General features: G+C 45.8%; 2 protein-coding genes across 5 annotated transcripts in view; one reads left to right on the plus strand and one right to left on the minus strand.

Moving 5' to 3' along the window:
• The window catches only part of WDR70 (WD repeat domain 70), a 345,359-nt gene extending 337,035 nt beyond the window's left edge, over positions 1-8,324 (minus strand). For 3 of the 4 annotated variants that reach the window (XR_011023493.1, XM_068250633.1, XM_068250610.1), the window contains exons 1-4: positions 7,942-7,952; positions 4,164-4,226; positions 2,160-2,292; positions 150-233 (exon numbers count right to left, since the gene is read on the minus strand). Coding sequence is in view for 3 of the 4 variants with exons in the window: in XM_068250633.1 (XP_068106734.1) it covers positions 150-233; positions 2,160-2,256 (181 nt within the window). In the remaining variant the exon portion in view is untranslated. Of the gene's footprint in view, positions 1-149; positions 234-2,159; positions 2,293-4,163; positions 4,227-7,941 lie in introns of all 4 variants that reach the window. The other variant, XM_068250618.1, reaches the window with a different exon arrangement.
• The window catches only part of NUP155 (nucleoporin 155), a 111,760-nt gene continuing 96,373 nt past the window's right edge, over positions 8,313-23,699 (plus strand). Inside the window, exons 1-2 of the mRNA XM_068250597.1 lie at positions 8,313-8,564; positions 13,308-13,445. Coding sequence (XP_068106698.1) covers positions 8,426-8,564; positions 13,308-13,445 — 277 coding nt within the window. The 5' untranslated portion in view covers positions 8,313-8,425. The remainder of the gene's footprint in view (positions 8,565-13,307; positions 13,446-23,699) is intronic.

Raw genomic sequence — 23,699 nt, forward strand, 5'->3', positions numbered from 1 at the left:
TGACAGCTTAATCTCCACCTCCGGGTGCGCATGATCGCGTCGGGATGGTTTGTTAGCGCGGACGTTGAATCAACGTCCGGTCAGAACTGTAGCACCATCTACTGGACGTTGATTCAACGTACCTGGTCCACAAGTGGTTAAGAACTTACCAAATGTTTTCCTGCTTCTCTCCACAGCTGTCCTGCGGGTTTGTTCAAACATGGCTTCCAAGTCGAATGTCCGGGCTTTCTTTCCTGAGAGCAAAAAACAAGAGGGTCAGAATAAACATGTTAAACATAGTTTCCACAGCATGTGGAATTTCAAGTGTAACTGTCGGGCAAAAAATAAAAAATCAATGCTTTATTTTTATCTAATAAACAAGTAATAAGGATGCTAACCAGGTAATCCAAAATTAAAAATCAGTATTACTTTTTCTTGTTGACAAATGATCATTCCCCAGTTTACCTGACTCTTATTTGGTACATTTCCGCACAAAGGAAGTAGCAAGGTATGCTGGGTTGTTATTTTTTGCTTCTCTTCTTTGCCCTCAGACTTAACGAATGCAGCCTGATTGGCTGAAACCTCTTTCCCTCTTGTTTTCCCCTCCGACACCTCTGTTCCTCTCTGATTGGCCAATATTTCTCATACTGAGACAATGCACTTTCTATTGCAGAGCTGGGTGGTAGTGTCTGAAGACTGGGAGGAGGGCGGGCAATGCATACACAATCAGGCAGAGGAGAGTAAGGGAGGAAATTACATCAGGATTGGCTTGGAAATAGCCACAGTTGAAATGGAGAATCCTAAGAAGGATTTTGTCTTTTCTTACTATAGAATAATCACTAAAATCTAAACATAGACAGTGCAATACATATGTTATGTAAGTAGAGCAAGTATTTATCTACTTATATATGTGGGTTTTTGTCTGCGATAGTATGGCTGACAGCTCCTCTTTAAGTTAAATAGCTGTCCTAACCCTATGTTTATTTGCTGATAGGTAGACTGGCAGGGGTGGGGCTTCATAGGTGATGGCCCTGCCCTTTTCCACCAAAAAGGACTAAAAACTAGCCGCTGCTCCAACACAGAACTGGTGTATAGTCAAGTGTGGGTGCAGCTATACTCCTGTTCCAGCAAGTCTTGAGGGAGAATACCAAGTTACATTACAAAACCTCATAGTTTCTTTATTTTTTTTAAATGCACTTTAGGGAGTCAGTATTGGCGTTTTTCAATGCTCTCTCACAACAACCAAACTTTGGAGTTGATGCACTAACTGCTCATAATATCGTCGTTCGCAAGCAGCACATGCCAATATTACCATCCATTACTACCGCCAACAGTGTACAGCTTGTTACACTATTAACGTGACACACGAAGAATTAACACAAGCGTTGCCATGGTAACGTGCATTATGCTACATGCTGGAGAGGAGTACTGGCCAAGGGCATTGCACTACTTACACACCCCACCCTCTCCATGATGCTGCTCTGGCACTGATTCAACAATGCTCCTTTCCCCACATAGAAACCGAACGCTTCACTAGCCTAGCATCACATCTGTACAATCTCAGCCCCGCACAGGCACTCAAGGGATTGTGTCCTGATCCCTGCTAGGCGACTTGCCTCATACACATGTACGAGGCTTAAAGTGGATCTGAGATAAACTTTTACTCATTGCATAATTGTGTTCCTTTCATATAGATTATAGGGCATTCCTCAAGCCAAATACTTTTTTTTGTTTGTTTTAATACTCTCCCTATAAACGAAACAAGCCTTGCCCACAGGTCCTCCAGTGCCTTGGCACTCTCAGACTCATGTAGCAAGGGCTTATGGGAGCTCAGTGTGGGCAGGAGGAGGAGGAGGCGTTACTAGCCACAGATTTCAGTGGGAGAGGGGAGGAGGGAGCAGGAGAGGAGAGTGAAGTTTTCACAGGCTGAGGGCTGGAGATGGAGAGCAGCTTGCCTGTGTGTAATGTGACAAGCAGAACATGGCTGCTGTCATTGTATCACAGGAAGAAATAATCATATACTGTTAAAGCTATTTGCAGCTAGATTTAATATCTAAACTTTAGATAAGATATATAGACAAATTACTTGTTATAGTTCGTTTTTCATCTCAGTTCCGCTTTAACCCATACGAGTCACAGATAAGTCAGATATCTAAACTTGAATTGTTTGGGTTCTTTACCTTTAAATAAAGAGACCACTATAATGAGTTGTGATGATAATGGCATAGGTGTAAGACAGCTACAGCTAGAAGGCAGGTCACAATGACTTTGGGACATATATTCACAAATGTGGCTCTTTGCTAATGCAGAGACCTGAAATACAGAAAGGGCAGGTGGCTAAGAGATGTGGGCAAATTCAGTTAATACCAATATTAAAGGGAACCTAAACTGAGAAGGATGTGGATTTTTCCTTTTAAAATAATACCGGTTCTCTGATTCTCCTGCTGATCCTGTGTCTCTAATACTTTTAGTCACAGCCCCTCAACAAGCATGCAGATCGGTGCTCTGACTGTCTGACTGGATTAGCTGCATGCTGGTTTCAGGTCTGTGATTCAGCCTCTACTGCAGCTAAAGAGACCAGCCGGACTGCCAGGCAACTGGTATTCTTTAAAAAGAAACATCCATATCACTCTTAGTTTAGGTTCCCTTTAAAGAGACCCTGTAACATCAAAAAGATCCCCTGGGGGGTACTCACCTCAGGTGGGGGAAGCCTCGGGATCCTAATGAGGCTTCCTACGCCGTCCTCTGTCCCATGGAGGTCTCGCTGCAGCCCTCCGAACAGCTGGCGACAGACCCAACTGTCAGTTCAATATTTACCTTTGCAGGCTCCAGCGGGGGCGCTGTGGCTGCTTTCGGCTCGGAACTAGACGGAAATACCCGATCTCCGTCGGGTCCGCTCTACTGCGCAGGCGCCGGAGACTTGCGCCTGCGCAGTAGAGCAGACCCGACCACGATCGGGTATTTCCGCCTACTTCGGAGCCGACAGCCACCAGAGCGCCTGCGCAGGAGCCGGGAAGGTAAATATTTACGTCGCCGCTGTACGGAGGGCTGCAGCGAGACCCCTGAGGGACGGAGGACGGCGTGGGAAGCCTCATTAGGATCCGGAGGCTTCCCCCACCCGAGGTGAGTACCCCCCAGGGGACATTTTGATGTTACAGTTTCTCTTTAAAGAGAACCCGAGGTGTGTTTAAAGAATGTTATCTACATACAGAGGCTGGATCTGCCTATACGGCCCAGCCTCTGTTGCTATCCCAAACCCCACTAAGGTCCCCCTGCACTCTGCAATCCCTCATAAATCACAGCCGTGTTGTGAGGCTGTGTTTACATCTGTAGTGTCAGTCTCAGCTGCTCCCCCGCCTCCTGCATAGCTCCGGTCCCTGCCCCCGTCCCTTCCCTCCAATCAGCAGGGAGGGAAGGGATGCAGGCGGGGACTGGAGTTCTGCAGGAGGCGGGGAGAGCAGCAGACTGACACTATAGAGATAAACACAGCCAGCTCTGACAAGCTGTTTGTCAGCAGCACGGCTGTGATTTATGAGGGATTGCAGAGTGCAGGGGGACCTTAGGGGGGTTTGGGATAGCAACAGAGGCTGGGCTGTATAGGCAGATCCAGCCTCTGTATGCAAATAACATTCTTCAAACCCACCTCGGGTTCTCTTTAACTATATGCACTCAAAAATCACACATAAAGCAACCTTTGACACAAATAGTAATAAAAAATAACTAAAGATGCTGAAATGCAGCCAGTTATTTATAAAGAAAACTGTGATGATAAGAACTGACTTCATTAAAAAAATTAGTTTTTTGGAAAGAAACATGCTCCATTTTAACAGTAGTAGCATATTTTGTATTGCTGTCTGTGTCATAGATTACAGTGTGTATTTTTTAGTGCAAAGGGTTCCTACTCGTATGCGTTTGTCCTACTACAATCCAATTACTTAGCATGCTGATTTTCCCTCCAGTCAATATTCGTTGCCAATGGCCTCTCCATTCCCTTTAAATGAATTGTATATGTCTCATACAGCACACCTCAGTGGCTTCAGATCTTCATGCGCGGTCTACTCTGCGGGGCTCTAACAAACATATCATTCCAAGAAAAAGGAGAAGTACTGACTACTGCACTATAGATAGAGCAACCAACATTTAAATAAACAGTGCACACAGCATTATCCATTTGTGTCACTAACCAAATCCAGAGAATCCCATGGTGGCAGCCATTTTGTGGTCTTCGGGATTGTCCATTGTGGTAACTAGGAAAAACACAGAGTAATGTAATAAACAATAAGAAAATGTTATAGATTATACAGCTCTGGATTTAAATTAAAGTCCCCTGCCACTATTTCATGTAAATGAAGTAAATTGATATTTGTGAAAGGAAATTTATGTTTACTATGGCTGCCCTACCCGTCAAAACCACCAGGGCTGTGGAGTCGGAGTCGTGGAGTCGGGCAATTTTGGGTGCCTGGAGTCGGAGTCGGGAAAAAATGCACCGACTCTGACTCCTAATGAATTTTTTAACTGTAATTAAAATAGAAAATATGATAAAATGTTCTATTTCTCAGATAATAGTCATTAAAAATAATGTATATATACAGTATTTATACAGTAATAGCTGTGTTCAGTCCACAAAAATGAAATAAACCAATCAAAATTAGTTACTTGTGCTGCTTCAATAAAGCAGTCCCTGTATTTTTAAAGTCAGATATACATATCTGATTGTGACTGTATATATGATGTGTACACAGGAATCTCTTATATATACGAAATAACATCTATGCTGTAAGTATAAAGCCTGATGTGTAGCCGTGTCACTAATAGAGATGGTCAATGAGATGGAAATAAGTCTGCATTGATGCTGGTTTATGCAAATGTATGCACTTTTCTCATGAAATCAAATAATTTGATTTGTTAAAATTTGGTTTGGTGACTACAAATTAAAGGGTACCTGAGACGGATGAAAAGAAAAGTGTTATACATACCTGGGGCTTCTTCCAACCCCCTTCAGGCTAATCAGTCCCTTGCTGTCCTCCTCCACCACCTGGATCTTCTGCTATGAGTCCAGGTAATTCAGCCAGTCAGAGCAGTCTGGCTACGTGCCGCTTCCACAGTTAGGAGCATTATGCACCTGCGCAATAGTGCTGCGCAGGTGTAGTACGCTCCCGGTGGCGGAGTGTGTGCATGCGCACTACACCAGACTGGCTCAAGTACCTGGACTCATAGCAGAAGATCCAGGTGGCGGAGGAGGACAGCAAGGGACTGATTAGCCTGAAGGGGGCTGGAAGAAGCCCCAGGTAAGTATAAAACTTTAATTTCATCTGTCTCAGATTTACTTTGTTACACAGTAGTACTATACTCTACATATGCACTCTCCACAAAGCTGCAGGGAATCCACTGAGAATGTTGTGCACATTGAACACAGAGGTGTTGTCTATCACCCATAAACCTGGTTCAGATTGTGCATGAAGAATTTGTAATAGAGGAAGAATCTCCTCATTCCCCTGCAGAGTACCTGCACATCATTCTTACATGTACCCACAGTTACATTGCCTAGAGCCTGATCCATGTTCAGATGTGTAATAGAGGAAGAATCTCCTCATTCCCCTGCAGAGTACCTGCACATCATTCTTACATGTACCCACAGTTACATTGCCTAGAGCCTGATCCATGTTCAGATGTGTAATAGAGGAAGAATCTCCTCATTCCCCTGCAGAGTACCTGCACATCATTCTCACATGTACCCGCAGTTACATTGCCGAGGGCCTGATAGATGTTCTTTGGTCCGGTCTGTACCTTTTACAAGTACTCTTACCAAGGACTAGTTTTAGTCTAAAGGGAATAAATATAGTAGTCTACATATCCTTCTCACTTAAGTTGTCTTGTAAAATTCCTAAGCATTGGCAGTTAAGAGACGAATTTCACGTTACATACTGTTAATCAACAAAATTGTAATGTGCAAATTAGAGGAGTCTGAGTCGAGGAGTCGGTGGAATCCTAAACTGAGGAGTCGGAGTCGGTGGATTTTTGGACCGACTCCACAGCCCTGAAAACCACATGTATAAAACCGAGTGGGTGATCCTCAATCTGTACACATACCTATGCTAACATGGCAGCCTATACTCTGGGCTCACACCTGTGACGTAGCTTGGTACTACCATAAGCTATACAAAAAAATGTTGACCATGTAAACTCTGTAAACTGTGCTACCTCCATCACCAATCTCTCTTTGCAATAGGATCAGAAATACCCAATCCATCTTTTGTTTACATATAATTTGGTAATGACGTCAGGTTTAAAAGCTATTTATTAGATTCCACGTTTCTATCTATTAAACACGTTGCACATTGTATATCTAGTCCAAAGGCTCAGTATGATAACCAGAAACTATCCAGGTATGACAGAAAGTAACCGGACGTGAGAGGCATGTGGTGGTAGCTATATTTGTTTCCTTATAAACAATAACAGTTGCCTTGCTTTTTGACAACCTCTTTGGCTGCAGTAGTGTGTAGTGTCTGAATGTAGCATGTGGCTAATCTGGTCAAACTTGGGTCTGAGCACCTGATCTGCATGCTTGTTCAGGGTGTATGGGTAAAAGTATTAGAGACAGAGGATCAGCAGGGCAGCCAATATGTACTGTTTAAAAGAAAATAAATGTCAGCCTCCATATCCCCCTCACATCAGTTGCTTTTTAAGCCTGTATGGACAGATGTACAGGAGAAAAAAAAAATCTACACAATGGGTGTGATGCAATACCCCAAGTTTTCTCCTAGGTGATAATGTCACATTATAAATAAAATGCCCTTTAAACCACCAACAAGCACAAAAATATTCATTATCATTTTGACAGCACTTTTTCACTTATGTTTCGGTACTTTTTCAATTGCACAGTGCAAATGTTGTTTTAAACAAAAGATGAAAAATGATGATCTGGGAAAATAAGTTTACTGCATCAGGCCCAATGTGTTATAAAATTTGTAAAATGTAATTCTGAAGAATATTTACACTTATGCATTTAAAGAGAACCTGTACTGAGTAAAAATATTTAAAATAAACACATGAGGTAACTTCAAATGAACATTACATAGTTACCTTGCCATCAGTTCCTCTCAGAAGCTCACCATTTTCTTCTTACAATGATCCCTTCCAGTTCTGACAACATTTTGTCAGAACTGAAATATATCAGTTGCTGTCAGTTATATATCAGTTGCTGTCAGTTACAGCTGAGAGGAGAACTGATGTGTCCATGTTTCCCTATGGCTCAAGTGGGCGATGTTACAGTTTAACTGTGTGCTGACCAGAAAGCTGTTATGGGTAATGGCTATTTTCAAAATGGAACGGAAAATTCCCTTGATCATAGTGAACAAACAGGATGCGGGACAGGAGAAATACACTGAGGAGTAGACTACATGGAAGGTAAGTATGACTTGTGTATGCTTATTTTGACTTTTATTTTCAGTACAGGTTTTCTTTAACTAGTAGACTTGAGTGCTTTGGGTCTGGTTGGGCTTTTAGGTCTAAATTAGAAAGCAAGCACTAACACAAACAAGACAATACATTTATTTTAAGAAGCAGACATTTGATGAGCAGACAATAGAGAAGGAAGGAGTTACAGGTTGATTTGGGTTATGAATGAGGAGCACTGAAAAGGAACCTTTATTGAGAAACACATGGAGGCTACTGTCTTTAGTTCCTTTTAAACAATACCAGTTGCCTGGCAGCCCTGCTGAGGTTTCTGGTCAATAGTGTCTGAATCACACACCTGGAACAAGCATGCAGCTTAACTTGTCTGATTTTTGTCAGGAACACCTGATCTGCTGCATGCTTGTTCAGGGTCTGTGGCTAAAAGTATTAGAGGCAGAGGATCAGCAGGATAGCCAGAGAATTCGCATTGTTTAAAATGAAATACACATGACAGCCCTCATATGTTTTTCACTTTGGGTTCCATTGAAGCATCTCTTCCATCATTACCTGCTGTAGACTCTCAGTTCCAGTCTGCAACTTTCCACTCTCACGACCCCGCCCCCTGCACTCACTTCCTCTTCACAGTACGGATTGCGAAGGGAGACAAACTGACACAGAGATACATTTGATGTCTGTTTCCTTCCGTCACCTGCAGTAATATCACACACAGTCTGTGTCACGTTATTGTGCAGATAGTAGTAATGTTATCGGACGAGAAATGAGCGCTAGAATATATCGCGCCAGTGTTCTGATATTTTCTTTGCCCGGTTCAAACATGGCTTCCTCGTCCAATGTCTTGTTGCCTAGGTAACGTGACGGCATGCAGATGTTCTAGCGTTTCACAAGTCTGACAGCTGCCCGCCTTTTCCCCCCATGACCGGATGTCCGCAACTGACGTCATCAGAAAGCGCGGCGTGCTTCCGCTGGATGGTTTGCGCGGGTCTCGTGCTGTTTTGAACCGTGTTTCGTGCCATTAGTTCCTTATCCTGCGATGCCCACCGGAGCTCCCGGCGCCCCGGCCGCCGCCATGCAGGAGACACTGGAGGGAGCCGGGAGGATCATAGATCGCCTCCTGCAAGAAGATCGATCCTATCCCGACCTGTCCGATCTGCTGAATGTGCCTGTCTACAGTAAGAGGGGAAGGGGCGGGGCTAAAGGGAAAATGTCAGGGGAAATAGAATGATAGCAAGGGCAGTGTAGGGGAGAAGATGGTCAGCAGAGAAAGTATAGGGAAGAAGAGGCAGTAGGGGAGACGGGCAGAGGTTCAGCAGAGAACGTATAGGGGAGAAGAGGCAGAGGTTCAGCAGAGAACGTATAGGGGAGAAGAGGCAGAGGGTCACCAGAGACAGTATAGGGGAGAAGAGGCAGAGGGACACCAGAGACAGAATAGGGGAGAAGAGGCAGAGGGACACCAGAGACAGTATAGGGAAGAAGAGGCAGAGGGACACCAGAGACAGTATAGGGAAGAAGAGGCAGAGGGACACCAGAGACAGTATAGGGGAGAAGAGGCAGAGGGGCACCAGAGACAGTATAGGGGAGAAGAGGCAGAGAGACACCAGAGACAGTATAGGGGAGAAGAGGCAGAGAGACACCAGAGACAGTATAGGGGAGAAGAGGCAGAGAGACACCAGAGACAGTATAGTGGAGAAGGGACAGCAGGGGCAGTATAGGGGAGAAGAGGCAGAGGGACAGCAGGGGCAGTATAGGGGAGAAGAGGCAGAGGGGCAGTATAGGGGAGAAGAGGCAGAGGGACAGCAGGGGCAGTATAGGGGAGAAGAGGAAGAGGGGCAGCAGGGGCAGTATAGGGGAGAAGAGGAAGAGGGACAGCAGGGGCAGTATAGGGGAGAAGAGGCAGAGGGACAGCAAGGGCAGTATAGGGGAGAAGAGGCAGAGGGACAGCAGGGGCAGTATAGGGGAGAAGAGGCAGAGGGACAGCAGGGGCAGTAAAGGGGAGAAGAGGCAGAGGGACAGCAAGGGCAGTATAGGGGGGAAGAGGCAGGGGCAGTATAGGGGAGAAGAGGCAGAGAGACAGTAGGGGCAGTATAGGGGAGAAGAGGCAGAGAGACACCAGAGACAGTATAGGGGAGAAGAGGCAGAGAGACACCAGAGACAGTATAGGGGAGAAGAGGCAGAGAGACACCAGAGACAGTATAGTGGAGAAGGGACAGCAGGGGCAGTATAGGGGAGAAGAGGCAGAGGGACAGCATAGGGGAGAAGAGGCAGAGGGACAGCAGGGGCAGTATAGGGGAGAAGAGGCAGAGGGACAGCAGGGGCAGTATAGGGGAGAAGAGGCAGAGGGACAGCAGGGGCAGTATAGGGGAGAAGAGGCAGAGGGACAGCAGGGGCAGTATAGGGGAGAAGAGGAAGAGGGACAGCAGGGGCAGTATAGGGGAGAAGAGGAAGAGGGACAGCAGGGGCAGTATAGGGGAGAAGAGGAAGAGGGACAGCAGGGGCAGTATAGGGGAGAAGAGGCAGAGGGACAGCAAGGGCAGTATAGGGGAGAAGAGGCAGAGGGGCAGTATAGGGGAGAAGAGGCAGAGGGACAGCAGGGGCAGTAAAGGGGAGAAGAGGCAGAGGGACAGCAGGGGCAGTATAGGGGGGGAAGAGGCAGGGGCAGTATAGGGGGGAAGAGGCAGGGGCAGTATAGGGGAGAAGAGGCAGAGAGACAGTAGGGGCAGTATAGGGGAGAAGAGGCAGAGAGACAGCATGGGCAGTATAGAGCGGAAGAGGCAGAGGGACAGAAGGGACAGAGTAGGGGAGAAGAGGCAGAGAGACAGCAGAGGTAGTATAGGGGAGAAGAGGGATAGCAGGGACAGTATAGGGGAGAAGAGGCAGAGGGACAGCAGAGACAGTATAGGGGAGAAGAGGCAGAGGGACAGCAGAGACAGTATAGGGGAGAAGAGGCAGAGGGACAGCAGGGGAAGTATAGGGGAGAAGAGGCAGAGAGACAGCAGCGGAACTATAGGGGAGAAGAGGCAGAGGGACAGCAGCGGAACTATAGGGGAGAAGAGGCAGAGGGACAGCAGCGGAACTATAGGGGAGAAGAGGCAGAGGGACAGCAGCGGAACTATAGGGGAGAAGAGGCAGAGGGACAGCAGCGGAACTATAGGGGTGAAGAGGCAGAGGGACAGCAGCGGAACTATAGGGGTGAAGAGGCAGAGGGACAGCAGCGGAACTATAGGGGTGAAGAGGCAGAGGGACAGCAGCGGAAGTATAGGGGAGAAGAGGCAGAGAGATAGTATAGGGGAGAAGAGGCAGAGAGACAGCAGGGGCAGTATAGGGGAGAAGAGGGATTGCAGGGACAGTATAGGGAAAAAGGCAGAGGGACAGCAGAGACAGTGTAGAGAAGAAGAGGCCGAGAGACAGCAGGGGAAGAATAGGGGGAAGAGGCAGGGGCAGTATAGGGGAGAAGAGGCAGAGGGACAGCAGGGGAAGTATAGGGGAGAAGAGGCAGAGGGACAGCAGGGGAAATATAGGGGAGAAGAGGCAGAGGGACAGCAGGGGAAGTATAGGGGAGAAGAGGCAGAGGGACAGCAGGGGAAGTATAGGGGAGAAGAGGCAGAGGGACAGCAGGGGAAGTATAGGGGAGAAGAGGCAGAGGGACAGCAGGGGAAGTATAGGGGAGAAGAGGCAGAGGGACAGCAGAGGCAGTTTAGGGGAAAAGAGGTAGAGGGATAGTATAGGGGAGAAGAGGCAGAGAGATAGTATAGGGGAGAAGAGGCAGAGGGACATCAGAGACAGTATATGGGGAGAAGAGGCAGAGGGACAGCAGGGGCAGTATAGGGGAGAAGAGGCAGAGAGACACCAGAGACAGTATAGGGGAGAAGAGGCAGAGGGACAGTAGGGGAAGTATGGGGAGAAGAGGCAGAGGGGCAGTATAGGGGAGAAGAGGCAGAGGGACAGTAGGGGCAGTATAGGGGAGAAGAGGCAGAGGGACAGCAGGGGCAGTATAGGGGAAAGGAGGCAGAGGGACAGCAGGGGCAGTATAGGGGAGAAGAGGCAGAGGGACAGCAGGGGGAGAAGAGGCAGAGGGACAGCAGGGGCAGTATAGGGGAGAAGAGGCAGAGGAACAGCAGGGGCAGTATAGGGGAGAAGAGGCAGAGGAACAGCAGGGGCAGTATAGGGGAGAATAGGCAGGGGCAATATAGGGGAGAAGAGGCAGATGGACAGCAGGGACAGTATGGGGGGAAGTGGCAGAGGGACAGTATAGGGGGGAAGAGGCAGCGGGACAGCAGGGACAGTATAGGGTGGAAAAGGCTGAGGGACAGCAAGAGCCGTATAGGGGAGAAGAGGCAGAGGGACAGCAGGGACAGTATGGGGGGGAAGTGGCAGAGGGACAGTATAGGGGGGAAGAGGCAGCGGGACAGCAGGGACAGTATAGGGTGGAAAAGGCTGAGGGACAGCAAGAGCCGTATAGGGGAGAAGAGGCAGAGGGACAGCAGGGGCTGTATAGGGGAGAAGAGGCAGAGGGACAGCAGAGACAGTATAGGGGATAAGAGGCAGAAGGAAAGCACAGACAGTATAGGGAAGAAGAGGCAGAGGAACAGCAGAGACAGTATAGGGAAGAAGAGGCAGAGGGACAGTATAGGGGAGAAGAGGTAGAGGGACAGCAGGAGCAGTATAAGGGAGGAGAGGCAGAGGAACAGCAGGGGAAGTATAGGGGAGAAGAGGCCGCAAATAGGTGACTATTCATATACACTTACCGTTTAGGTGAACACGGGCACAATCAGTCATTACACTGATCATATAGGGGGGCACAGGAACAGCTGATGACTTTTCCTGTGTCCCCCTATATGGTCAGTGTAATTCATAGCCCAATAGATGAGATAGCGTAGAACCAGGCCAATAAATGAACGTGTAATCTAATACCATATTAACGTATTCTTTCAGTATTGCAAGTAGACAGCCTCAGACCCCAGGAAAATGTCTGTGCCTCTGATCAAAGTTACAGAACATGTACATTGGCTAAAAAATATAAGTTCCATCATAGCAGACATTTCAGTGTGGGTAAGCCAAGCATTCAGCAGAAGTAATAAATTACGTCAATACCATGAAAGAATGGGAAGAAAAGGTAGATGAATATGAAAAAGAGCAAGAAAGAAAACTGGAAGGAAAAGGTGGGGGAGTCAGGAAAGAGTTAGCCAGCCAGCGGCTTCCTATTTGTCAGTCGTGTTAAGTGCATCAGATTCGCATATCCACTGTTTAGCAGAGGCAGAGGGAGGCACAAAAATCCCCATATGCCCACAAAGGAGAACGCCCAGAACTGTGCACATGTGGCAAGGAAAGACAAGAAACGAATCTTAGACTACTACTTTCCTCAAATTCACGAAGAATATACCCATGGCGTCCATGAGTTTTGGTGGTTATGGAGCCTGCTATGAGATTCCTGGATAAGAGATTCCATATGGTCATTATATTTCATTTCTAACAGCCATCAGCAATAGGACAGGAAGATGACTTCCAGAATTTGGGTGTCGTTAATGGCACAACAGTGGGGTTCTGAGCGGCTTGGGGACCAGTAAGTGCAGGGCTGTGGAGTCAGTCGGAGGTTTCATAAACTGAGGAGTTGGAGGATTTTTGTACCAACTCCACAGCCCTGAATAAGAGAGGCCTCAACTGTCGACTACAGCCTGCCATCCTTTTTTTTTTTTTTTTCCCCTTGTGTTTTCATTGAAAAAATTCTGTTACAGTTACTGCCAGCAGCATTTTTACTTGTTTTAGCTTTGGCACACTATTCCTAATCACACCTTCACTACTGTTCCAGAAATAGTAATACATTGTATTTGAAAAGTTGATGTAATTGGGAAGCTGTATAGTGAAGAAGAGGTAATGTGTGTTCTGAACTGATTTTTTTGTAACATTTGGTTTTGCAGATTGCCCAACTGTGTCAGGCATATCAGATATGGATTACCCTCTGCAGGGACCCGGCCTTGTCACCGTCCCCACGCTTCCCGAGCTCAGTACCATCCGCAGAGTGCCACTTCCTCCAGAACTGGTTGATCAGTTTGCTCGTATCCTAAAATAGTTTTTTTTTGTATGTTTTGATCCCACTTAGTAATAGAATATTCAGGTGCCTTTACTAAGAAAGCTGAGAACAGGCACTTCAAAACTGATGTGCAGAAATATACTGAGGAGATAAATGCTCAAACATGAACAAAAGTGCAAATGAGATGTGTCCCGATGTCTTTTAAAAAAAAGAAAAAATGCACAACCACTGCAACGTTTGCTGAACAGCAGCTGTTTCAAAGTGATGCTGTAATGGGTCTCTGTGTACGTCTGTCTGTAATACCTCAGCAGTGCTGGCTTCTGTCACGAATTGAGCTCTGCTGCTAGTCCTCAAAATCAGATGAGAATCTGACTATGGACTTGACTCCCAGTTCCCTCCAGAAGTGAACAGAGAGGACGGCGAGGGAGCCCACATACCTCATGGGGATGGAGGAAGCCCCAGGTAAGAGCTGGTCCGCACTAGGTCCGGAAACGTATCCGTGGCTGCGTTTTTCAAACCTGATGAAAAACGGAGTCCCGGATACTAATGTTTAAAATAGCAGCCAGCCTCACCCAAGTAAAAAACGGATCCGTCTGCGTTTGCGGGGATCCGTTTTCAAAACCTGAACGGAAGGTCCGGACCTGCTGCATTTTCACGCAATGGATCAGGACCACGGATACACGCAGGGGTAGTGAAAGCAATGAGAAAACGCATCTCCAGCTCCACAGGCAAAAAACGGATGTGAAAACGGATAGCCTGAGCTTTATGATTGGCCCAAAAAATCCTCCCACTCCTTCCTAATGATAGAGACGTTTTCTGTCAGGGAAAAACCTGAACGGAAACTGATACAAAACTGATGCAAAACTGATGCACTTACATCAGTTTGCAGTACGGTGGGTACTTCCCCTGATCCGGACTGCAGTGTCCGTCCTGCAACCGGGTCTAGTGTGGACCCAGCCTTAGTATACATACACCCATTATTGCCATCTCTGGTACACTTGAAGGGCTAAAAATGGTCTTTAGTCAGTTGTTAAAGGGAACCAGAGATGAACGATTCACACAAAATAAACATATCAGTCAATAACTTGTAAAGAATAAATGCTCTACCTGATAATTCTGCCACACTGGTGTGCATTTTTTTTTTTTTTTGTATTTAAAATTTTTATTTTTTCAAATAAATGCCAATACAAACAATTCCAACATTGCACAAGAAGAACAACTTGCATAAAATTACATACCCCTTATAGAGGAAGCATATACTATTACATGAAATGGGATCTAAATAGCTATAATAAAGCCTTTGGAGTGGTATCTCATAATCCAACGGTTATTTGTATGATAATGAGGAAAATGACTGATATCTTGAAGGTTGGATATTGCATCTCACTATTGGTGGGGGAATTTCCCCGACCATCCACATCATAGTAAAGTATAAAGAGGAACTAGAAAGAGCAGAACAGAAGAAAGAGGAGAGTGAGAAAGGGAAAAGATAGAAAAGAGATAGAAGAGTAGAGAAAAGGTGGTTGCCAGCCTTGAAAAACCTCTGATTCCATCATTATGGACAAAACGATTGATTACAATACAATAGAATTCCATATCTTATCAAATATATGCATCTTATCTTGCAGAACTGCTGTTAAATGCTCCATTTTATAGATGTATTTCACTCTGTTACGGACTTCCAAGATAGAAGGCCCAAGTGGGTCTTTCCAGTGTTTAGATATGGTGCATCTAGCAGCTGTCAAAAAGTAGTTTATAAGTTTTTGTTTATGTCCCTTCAGACGTGGTAGGGGTTTGGCCAAAATGCAAATCCAGGGGTCCATAGGAATGATTATATCCGTTATTTGTTGTATCAATTGGATGACTTCCAGCCAAAATTGTTGAGCAATTAGGCAGAGCCAGAATAGATGTTGAATTGTACCGTCTTGGCCACAGTTTCTCCAGCATGTTGGTGAGATTGCTAAATTCCATTTATGGAGCCTGGCTGGGGTGTTGTACCATAAGAAAAGAATTTTATATATATTTTCCTTTGTGGTGACACATATCGACGTTTTTGCTGCATTAAGCCAAATTTTTGTCCAGGTTTTTAAATCTGTGGTTGTATTTAGGGCCATGTCCCAATATTTCATGTATTTGTGCTGGAAGTTAGAGTCTGATCGTTCCGGAGAGTTGAACCATGTATACAGAGATGAGATTAAACCTGGTTGCAAGGGGCCTGATTCCCAAATAGCCTCAAACTCTGTTTTCCTGGGAAACTCCAGGGAGGGGGATATAGTGAGGATAAAATGCCGTATTTGCATATATTGCAGATAATATGAATCTGTAAGTGAGACCCTCTCTTTTAAGATTTCAAACGTATATATCTTTCCTGAAAAAGGATCTATTAGATCAGAGATATATCTTATGTTTTTTTGGGCCCAGATTGAGGATGACGGGTAGTGAAGGCCTGGAATAAATTTGGGATTACCAAAAATGGGGACAAGGCCCGAGCTCGCCGGAAACAATGTGTAGCGTCTGCATAAAACAGTCCAAAGTTTCAGATTAGATCTTATTGAGGAGTACACCAATGCTGTTTCCCTAGGGATCAGGCCCGGCCCCCACAGAAGTGCGCTAGGATGGATTGGGTGTATAATAGAAAATTCAATCTGGGTCCACCGGGCATGAGGACCTCTCTCGTACCATGCTACCATTTGTCTGACTTGACTAGCTATATAATAAGTGTAGATATTCGGTACTGACATACCCCCAAACTGTCTTTGATGAGTGAGAACCGATTTAGGTATTCTTGGGGCTTTTTTATGCCAAATAAAACGCATCAATGCTTTCTGTAGGGGAAGGAGATGAGACCGGGGCATCCATACGGGAATGGAGGAGAAAATGTATACTAATTTAGGTAAGGAGTTCATTTTAAAAGCTGCCATGCGGCCCATCCATGAAATATTGTAATCTTTCCATTTCTCCAGGTCTTTTATGATTCTAGATACTAGTGGGGTGATATTATGTTGTATGAGTTTAGCTGAATTTTTACATATAAATATTCCCAGGTACTTTAGTTTCTCCTCTTGCCACCTATATGGAAATCTAGATCGCAACCCCTCCAATGTTTGAGCTGCTAAATAAAATGGGAGGGCCTCTGATTTTTTTTCGTTAATTTTATAATTGGAAAACCTTCCATACCTGGAGAGCTCCACATGCAGATTGGCTAAAGAAACGTGGGGGTTAGTAACGGATAATAGCACGTCATCCGCAAAAAGTGAAAGCTTGTACTCTGAATTTCCCACCTTTACCCCTTGTATATCAGGGCTGCCCCTTATCCTAGCTGCCAATGGTTCGATAGAGAGCGCAAACAGTAATGGGGACAGAGGGCAGCCCTGACGTGTGCCATTAGAAATTGTGAAAAATTGGTTGGGATCAGTAAATGGAATTTTAAGCGCTACTTTGAGGTTTGAATACAGTTTCTGAAGTACATCTATAAATATTCCCCCGAATCCCATCGTCCTCAAGGTTTGAAACAGGAAAGGCCAGCACAACCTGTCAAAGGCCTTTTCCGCGTCTAGGCTCAGTAGGATTGAAGGTATCTTATGGTAATTAATGTGGTCCACTAAATCTATAGTGCGGCGGATGTTGTCACCTGCATATCGCCCTGTCACGAATCCCACTTGATCTGTATTTATTAGTGAGGGGAGAATTGGGGATAATCTATTAGCTAAAACTTTAGTAAAAATTTTTAGGTCGGTATTCAATAAAGAGATGGGTCTATAGTTTTTTACGTCTAAAGGGTCCTTTTCTGCCTTTGGAATGACAACCACAGTGTTCTCCCCAGAGCCTATTACCCGGGCGGAGCGCCCACCTGGGTCTCTGTTCCCGCCCGGCTGATTTGATTAGCCTCCGAGTCTAAAGCAGAGACACTTTCCTCTGCTCGTAGTTTTAATTCAGGCAGCGCTGAGTGCAGAGACACATCTCCGCCCTCCTCCTCAGCTTCTTCCTATCAGCAGCGAGGGGCGGGGGAAGCTCCTAGCACAGATGAGTCAGACCTCGGGAACTTTGCTGGAGCCGACCATAGAATAGAGTGTACGGCTCTATTGCTATTCCTTTTGGTGGTCACCCGATCTTTCCCAGCAGTGGACACAGAAGCTCTCCTCCTCCTCTATCTGTGCAGCAGATACAAAGCCCCTTCCCAGCTCCTTCCATTCACAGGAATGTCGGAATACTCAGATAAGTGTGGCTCATTAACATATCAAGACGCTGGTCATTCAGTGTGAAGGGAGAGCTGAGTGGTTTACAGGGCTGTAATATGAACCTAGTGCAGCATTCACTCTGTCCCCTGTGTCCTTGCACTTCATGCCAGACTGACATCTTTTGTGTGAGGGCCTGTTTCCACTACACGCAGATTCTGCATGCAGAAAACTGACTCCAATGAAAGCATATGGGCCTGTTTCCACTGAAAGCGATTTTTCTGATGCAGATTTACCATAGGCATTCATTGGAGTCAGTTTTCTGCATGCAGAATCTGCGTGTAGTGGAAACAGGCCCTCAGTGATTGTAAAATCACTGTGATATCCAGTTTTTAGTATGGGCAAATATGAATGGCAAAAAGTTCAGTTCAGCCTGTCTGTCTTATCTCAGCAGTTACAGTAGTTTAGGTGGAAAAAAAAGCCATAAGTCCATTAAGTTCAGCCAGAATACTTGTATGTCTGATATCGCTGTGCTTTGAACTAGCATGTTTTTTGCAAAGTCTCCTCTGGAATCCTCACCACTCTGTTGCCTGCCTGTGTGATCAGCTAACAAAAAAAAGTTCCCCTGGGGGGTACTCACCTCAGTAGGTGGGGGAAGCCTCAGGGTCCCAATGAGGCTTCCCCCTCCCCTGTAGCTACAGGCAGTCCAGCGCTGGATCCCCTGAAGTGTCCCGGAATCCTCCCTCGACAAGCATTGATTTACCTTTCCTACCTCCAGCGGAGGCGCTGTTGCGGCTCTCCGCACGAAGATAGGCAAAAATAGCCAATCTCTGTCAGGTCCGCTCTACTGCGCAAGAGACTTGCGCCTGCGCAGTAGAGCGGCCCGACAGCGATTGGCTATTTCCGCCTATCTCCGAGCGGAGAGCCGATACTGCGCCTGCGCTGGAGCCGGGAAGGTAAATATTCACATCCTCGCTGTTAGGGGAGTGTTATCGCCACTGCCGTGGGACAGAGGAGGATGGGGGAAGCCTCAATAGGATCCGGAGGCTTCCCTCACCCGAGGCGAGTACCCCCCAGGGGAGGTTTTTTTTCCATTACAGGTTTTCTTTAAGTCAGCACTCCGCTGCTCCTAGTGTATGTCCAGCAGCAGGAGTCACAATACATTGCATGCAGAGAGTGTTGAATGTCAGGTCATATATGTGATGATGGGGCTATGGCACTAAGGCCCCATTCACACTAAGATACTTTTCCAGGAATTTACAGAGCTTTGCTGAATGCCAGCGAACAGAGCAGCACTATGACAAAGTTTCCCTCAGGAAGCATTCACACTATAATTGTGATGTATGTAAAATCAAATGCACTGCATACAGCATTTTGGGATCGTTTGCAATGCGATTTTTGTTTCTTGAACAAGTTACCTTGCTCCCCCCACCAGCACCCAGCATTATGCCAACCTCTCCCCACCCAGCGTGATCCACTCCCACCCCACCCAGTGTGACCCTCCCTCTCCGTTCAGTGTTTCCTTACTTTCTCACCCAGCAGCACCCAGCGTGACCTTACTTCCCCACCCGGCTACTTTTTCATGCCACCCGGCTGGAAAATATTTCTGGGGAGAACACTGAACCATATGGGATTTAAGCATTGAATCGGGAATTTGGTCAAGACCCATAAAACCATTGAATAGAGTGACCAATTTAGGTGTCAGCAGGTCTCTAAATTTTTTATAGTAACCCATAGTAAAGCCGTCAGGGCCTGGTGCTTTATGTGGCTTTGCCTGTTTCAAGACCTCAAATATTTCCTCTGCTTGTATGTGGGCATTTAAAATATTTAACTGATCTGAGGATATAGTTGGGAGGTTGCAGGAACGTAAATAGTCTCTTAGTTCTAACCTAGAGGAAGGGGCAGTGTCGTTTGAATTATAAACTCCCGAGAAATAATCCCTAAATATTGTAGATATCTTGGTCAGATCATGCTGGACAACTCCACTTTTATCTTTCAGCGAAAAAACTGCATTACGTGTTTTTGTCTCTCTTAATTTTTTAGCCAGTATAGTATGGGCTCTGTTTCCCTTTTCATAAAAAAGTTGCTTAGTGAAGAATATAGCTTTTTCAACATTAGTATATTGAATATCAGATAGTTTTTTTGCGTAATAAATTTAGTTGTTCTATTCCCTTGTTTGAAGGGGAAATCTTATGTGTTTCTTCCAGTGAGGTTATTTGTTGAAGCAGCTCATTTACTTGTTTCAGAGATTCCCTTTTCTTATGAGTGGCTATTGCAATAAATTTCCCTCTGATTGTAGCCTTATGCGCCTCCCATACAGTCGAGAAGCGTGGGACTGAGCCTATGTTGCAATCGAAATAATTTTGAATACTTGTTAGTACATCCTGAGCTACTTCCTCATTAACCAATAAACTATCGTTTAGTTTCCATACTGAAGGTATTCTAGGGTTATTAGCTAAATTTAGGACCATATCCAAAGGAGCATGGTCTGACCAAGATATTGGACCTATCTCGGAAGAAGTGACCGAATTTAGTAAGGCTGGGGAGAGAAAAAAGTAATCGATTCTAGTGTAGGTTGAGGATGTATGAGAATAAAAAGTAAAATCATATTCGTCTGCATGTAAAGCTCTCCAGGCGTCGCATAACCCAAAACTTTTTAAGAGGGATCTAAACTCTTTTGATACTCGGCAAATAGTGGGAAAATTTGAAGGAGTTACTTCAGATCTGCGATCTCTTGTCGGGAAACAGATTAAATTGAAATCTCCCCCCAATATGATATTTGGGCACGCTAGTTTTTCTATTTTCTTGAGTACCTTTTCCAGGAATTTTATCTGGTGGTCGTTAGGAGCATACACAGTAGCTAAAATAATATCTAGTCCATGAATTGAACCCTGTAGAATAAGGTAACGTCCTCCTGGATCACTGCAGACTGTTTTTACTACAATAGGACATCTGTTATGGATCAAAATTGCTACTCCCGCCTTTTTTACCTGTGCATTAGCCATATAGGAGGTGGAGTAGTGCTTATTCCTGAGATAGCCAGGACTTTTAGTGGAGAATCTTGTCTCCTGTAGAAACACTATGTCAGCATTAATTCTGTTTAAATCTTTTAATGCGAGGTAGCGTTTACGAATTGAGTTCAGGCCTTTGGTGTTTAAAGAGACTAATTTAATCATTTGGTCTCAGTGTAAGTAAGCTTACCGTCTGCAGTGATCCCCAAGGACTTCCCCACAGACACATGAAAAGACTGGATGGGCTGGCAACCTTAGAAGGTACAGAGAGAGAAAGAAGAAAAGAAATGGGGAAAGAAGAGCTAAGGGCAAGCAGAAAGGAGAAAAAATAGTAGAGAATAAAGAAGAACATAAGAACCCCTGCGGCTTGTATCAGTAATGAGCCTATCCTGGACAATTTAAACCATAACATCATATCTATATATTCAAGCCAGGATGGGAGCAGAAAAAAACTATAAAACAGTAGAACAAGGACATATTTTATCCCTGTTGGGATGTGCCCCTCTGCACATCCATATGGGGGAAACATACTGGCACCTTGCAGCCGCTCAGTGCACGGGCCCCGTCAACCTCACCCATGGCTTATTATTTGTTAACTGAAGCTGGCAATAGAATAAAGTGAAATATTTCAGATAAAATAAATCAGGTAGTTGGGCTTTTAGGTGACAGTCGGGGTGGTGGGGATTCTCTTGAGACCTGTTTCTTTGCCGGGGAACTTGGTGGTGGAAGTTTTGGCATGCGGAGGCCTAAGCCTTTCAGCAAGTCTGGTGCATCTTCTGGAGAGGAGATCGCGTGATATATCCCTTCTTTTACCACTATCAGCTTGAAGGGATAACCCCATCTATATTGAAATCCCTTTTCCCTTAGTAATGATGTGACAGGGCGCAGTTTTCTTCTTTTTGCCAAAGTCATAGGAGATATGTCGTTAAAGATCTGCAGCTCATGATCTCTGAACGTGTATGATGGCGTATTTCTCGTTGCAAGGGAGATTATCTCCTTGGCCTCATAGTAATGGAATTTCACTATAATGTCACGTAGTAAAGGGGCCCCTTCTGGACGTGGGCCTATGGCTCTATGTGCTCTGTCAAAACGCCACATATCTTGCGGGGTGTCCGGGGAAATATTTGTGCACAAATCTATTAAGTAAGCTTTAATGTCCGGAGGTTTAACAGTATCGGGCACCCCTCTTACCCGGAGATTGGACCTTCGGTCCCGATTCTCGTGGTCTTCAATGGAGCGTTGAAGTTCCGTCACAGTGTCCGATAACCTGTAATTCTCCTCCTCCAAGTATGAGCAACGTTCTTCTAAGGCCTCGACCGATTGCTCGAGTGACGTGGTACGCGTCAGGACTACTTCTATGTCTGAACGTAGATCCGCTACAGCCGCGGAGACCGCCTCTTTTACCGTTATGGAGAGCTTCTCGTGAAGATCTGCGAGGCATGACTCCAGCACTTGCCTTGTGATGTAGTCGGCTGCTTGGGTAGCGTCCTCGCCGCGTGGAGACTTAGGAGACGCCATCTTGGGCGGGTCGGGTTGTTGCTTAGGCCTCAGGAAGTAAGTGTCCAAATTCTTGGATTTCTCCGCTCTTTTTCTTCTTTTAGGTCCCATACACGGCTGCCCCTGGCTCTTCGGGATGTAAATCCACCTCACAAATGTCTTTTAGACGAGCTGGGTGCCAGATTGCCACTGTAATGGGTGAGGTATTCAGCGGAGCTCCCGGTCTAAGCGGCCATCTTGCTCAGCGCCACGCATGCGCCCCCACTGGTGTGCATTTTTGAGTGTTTTTTTATCCATTATTGCTCCAGGAAAAATCCAATATTGCCGCCGGCTCATATCCCTTCTGCTTCCAGGTTATGAGCTGTTCTGGATGTGCTGTCTAGCCTCTATGAGACTATAGACAGGCAGGGCTGCTGCTGCAGGCTTTCATGTGTGTGCTTTCAACTTTATTATTCTGGCATGCTGTGTGGCTGCCTGTAGGAAGTGTCTCTCATAGAAATGAAACAGCATACAGTAGATAATAATGATGACAACTGCACAGTGCACACAGATCACTCAGCCACACTTGTCAGTTGTTTCAGAGATACTTTCTGCAGGAGCAGCCTCTCCCATGTCATCAGCTCTGAGTATGCAAAACTGGAAAGCTGAGCCAGGAGGTGGCAGGCTTGGTCTTGAAAAGACTCCATAGAAGACTGACTCTGCTATGATTCCAGGTCAAACCTAGACTGAATGCTCAGTCGGGGATTCTTATCACAGCTGATAACAGACAGATTAAAGAGAACCAGAGACCACGAGAAAAAGATTTTATACATACCTGGGGCTTCCTCCAGCCCCATCTGCCTGGATCGCTCCCACGCTGCCGTTCTCTGGTTCTCATTAAATAATTGAGAAGTATATTGAAAACAAAATTGCATGGTAACTAAATAGTGTTTGTCCAGCTTTACTTGTACCATTATTTTTTACAGCTTTTCCTTTTTGTATTGATTTATGATTTAAACAGAACCCGAGGTGGTTCTTGGGGGGGGGGGGCAGATGGGACACAGAGGCATGTCCCCTGCCTCGTGACATGCCTCTGTGTCCCACAACGCTGCTCTCTGCCCCCCCCCCCTACCACTGCCGCGCTATATCCCCCCAAGATTAGCATCAATATTTGTCTCTAACTTAGAGGTAAACACAGGTGAGGAATTCCCTGTTCAAAACACCCGTCAGGGGCATTCCTGCAGGGTTTCCTGAGCCATTAAGCAGCTCTTTCTTCCTGGCCGCGCCCATTGCCGCTCCCCCGCCTCCCTGCACGCTATGAGACACACAGGCTCTCAGTGCAGCGTCGTGACCCCGAGGTCACAAAATGAAAGTGGGCCATTGCGGCCCATGGGAGCGGCGTTTTTTGCGGCTACCTGATCCGCTCAGCCTCGCGGATCAGGTAGCCTCCTCTTCTTCTTTTTTTTTTTTTTTTTTTTATGACCCCACATCAGGCTCTCTTTAAGATTGTGATATTTTTTTGATGGTTCATTCATTTAAAGTGTTTTTTTTTTTTTTTTTGCTTTTTGCAAATGGGTTCCATAAGATGACATGGATCTTGTTTTAGTAAGCAATAAA

Source organism: Hyperolius riggenbachi, chromosome 1 (assembly GCF_040937935.1).
Source record: "Hyperolius riggenbachi isolate aHypRig1 chromosome 1, aHypRig1.pri, whole genome shotgun sequence".
In the NCBI taxonomy this organism is placed as follows: Eukaryota; Metazoa; Chordata; class Amphibia; order Anura; family Hyperoliidae; genus Hyperolius; species Hyperolius riggenbachi.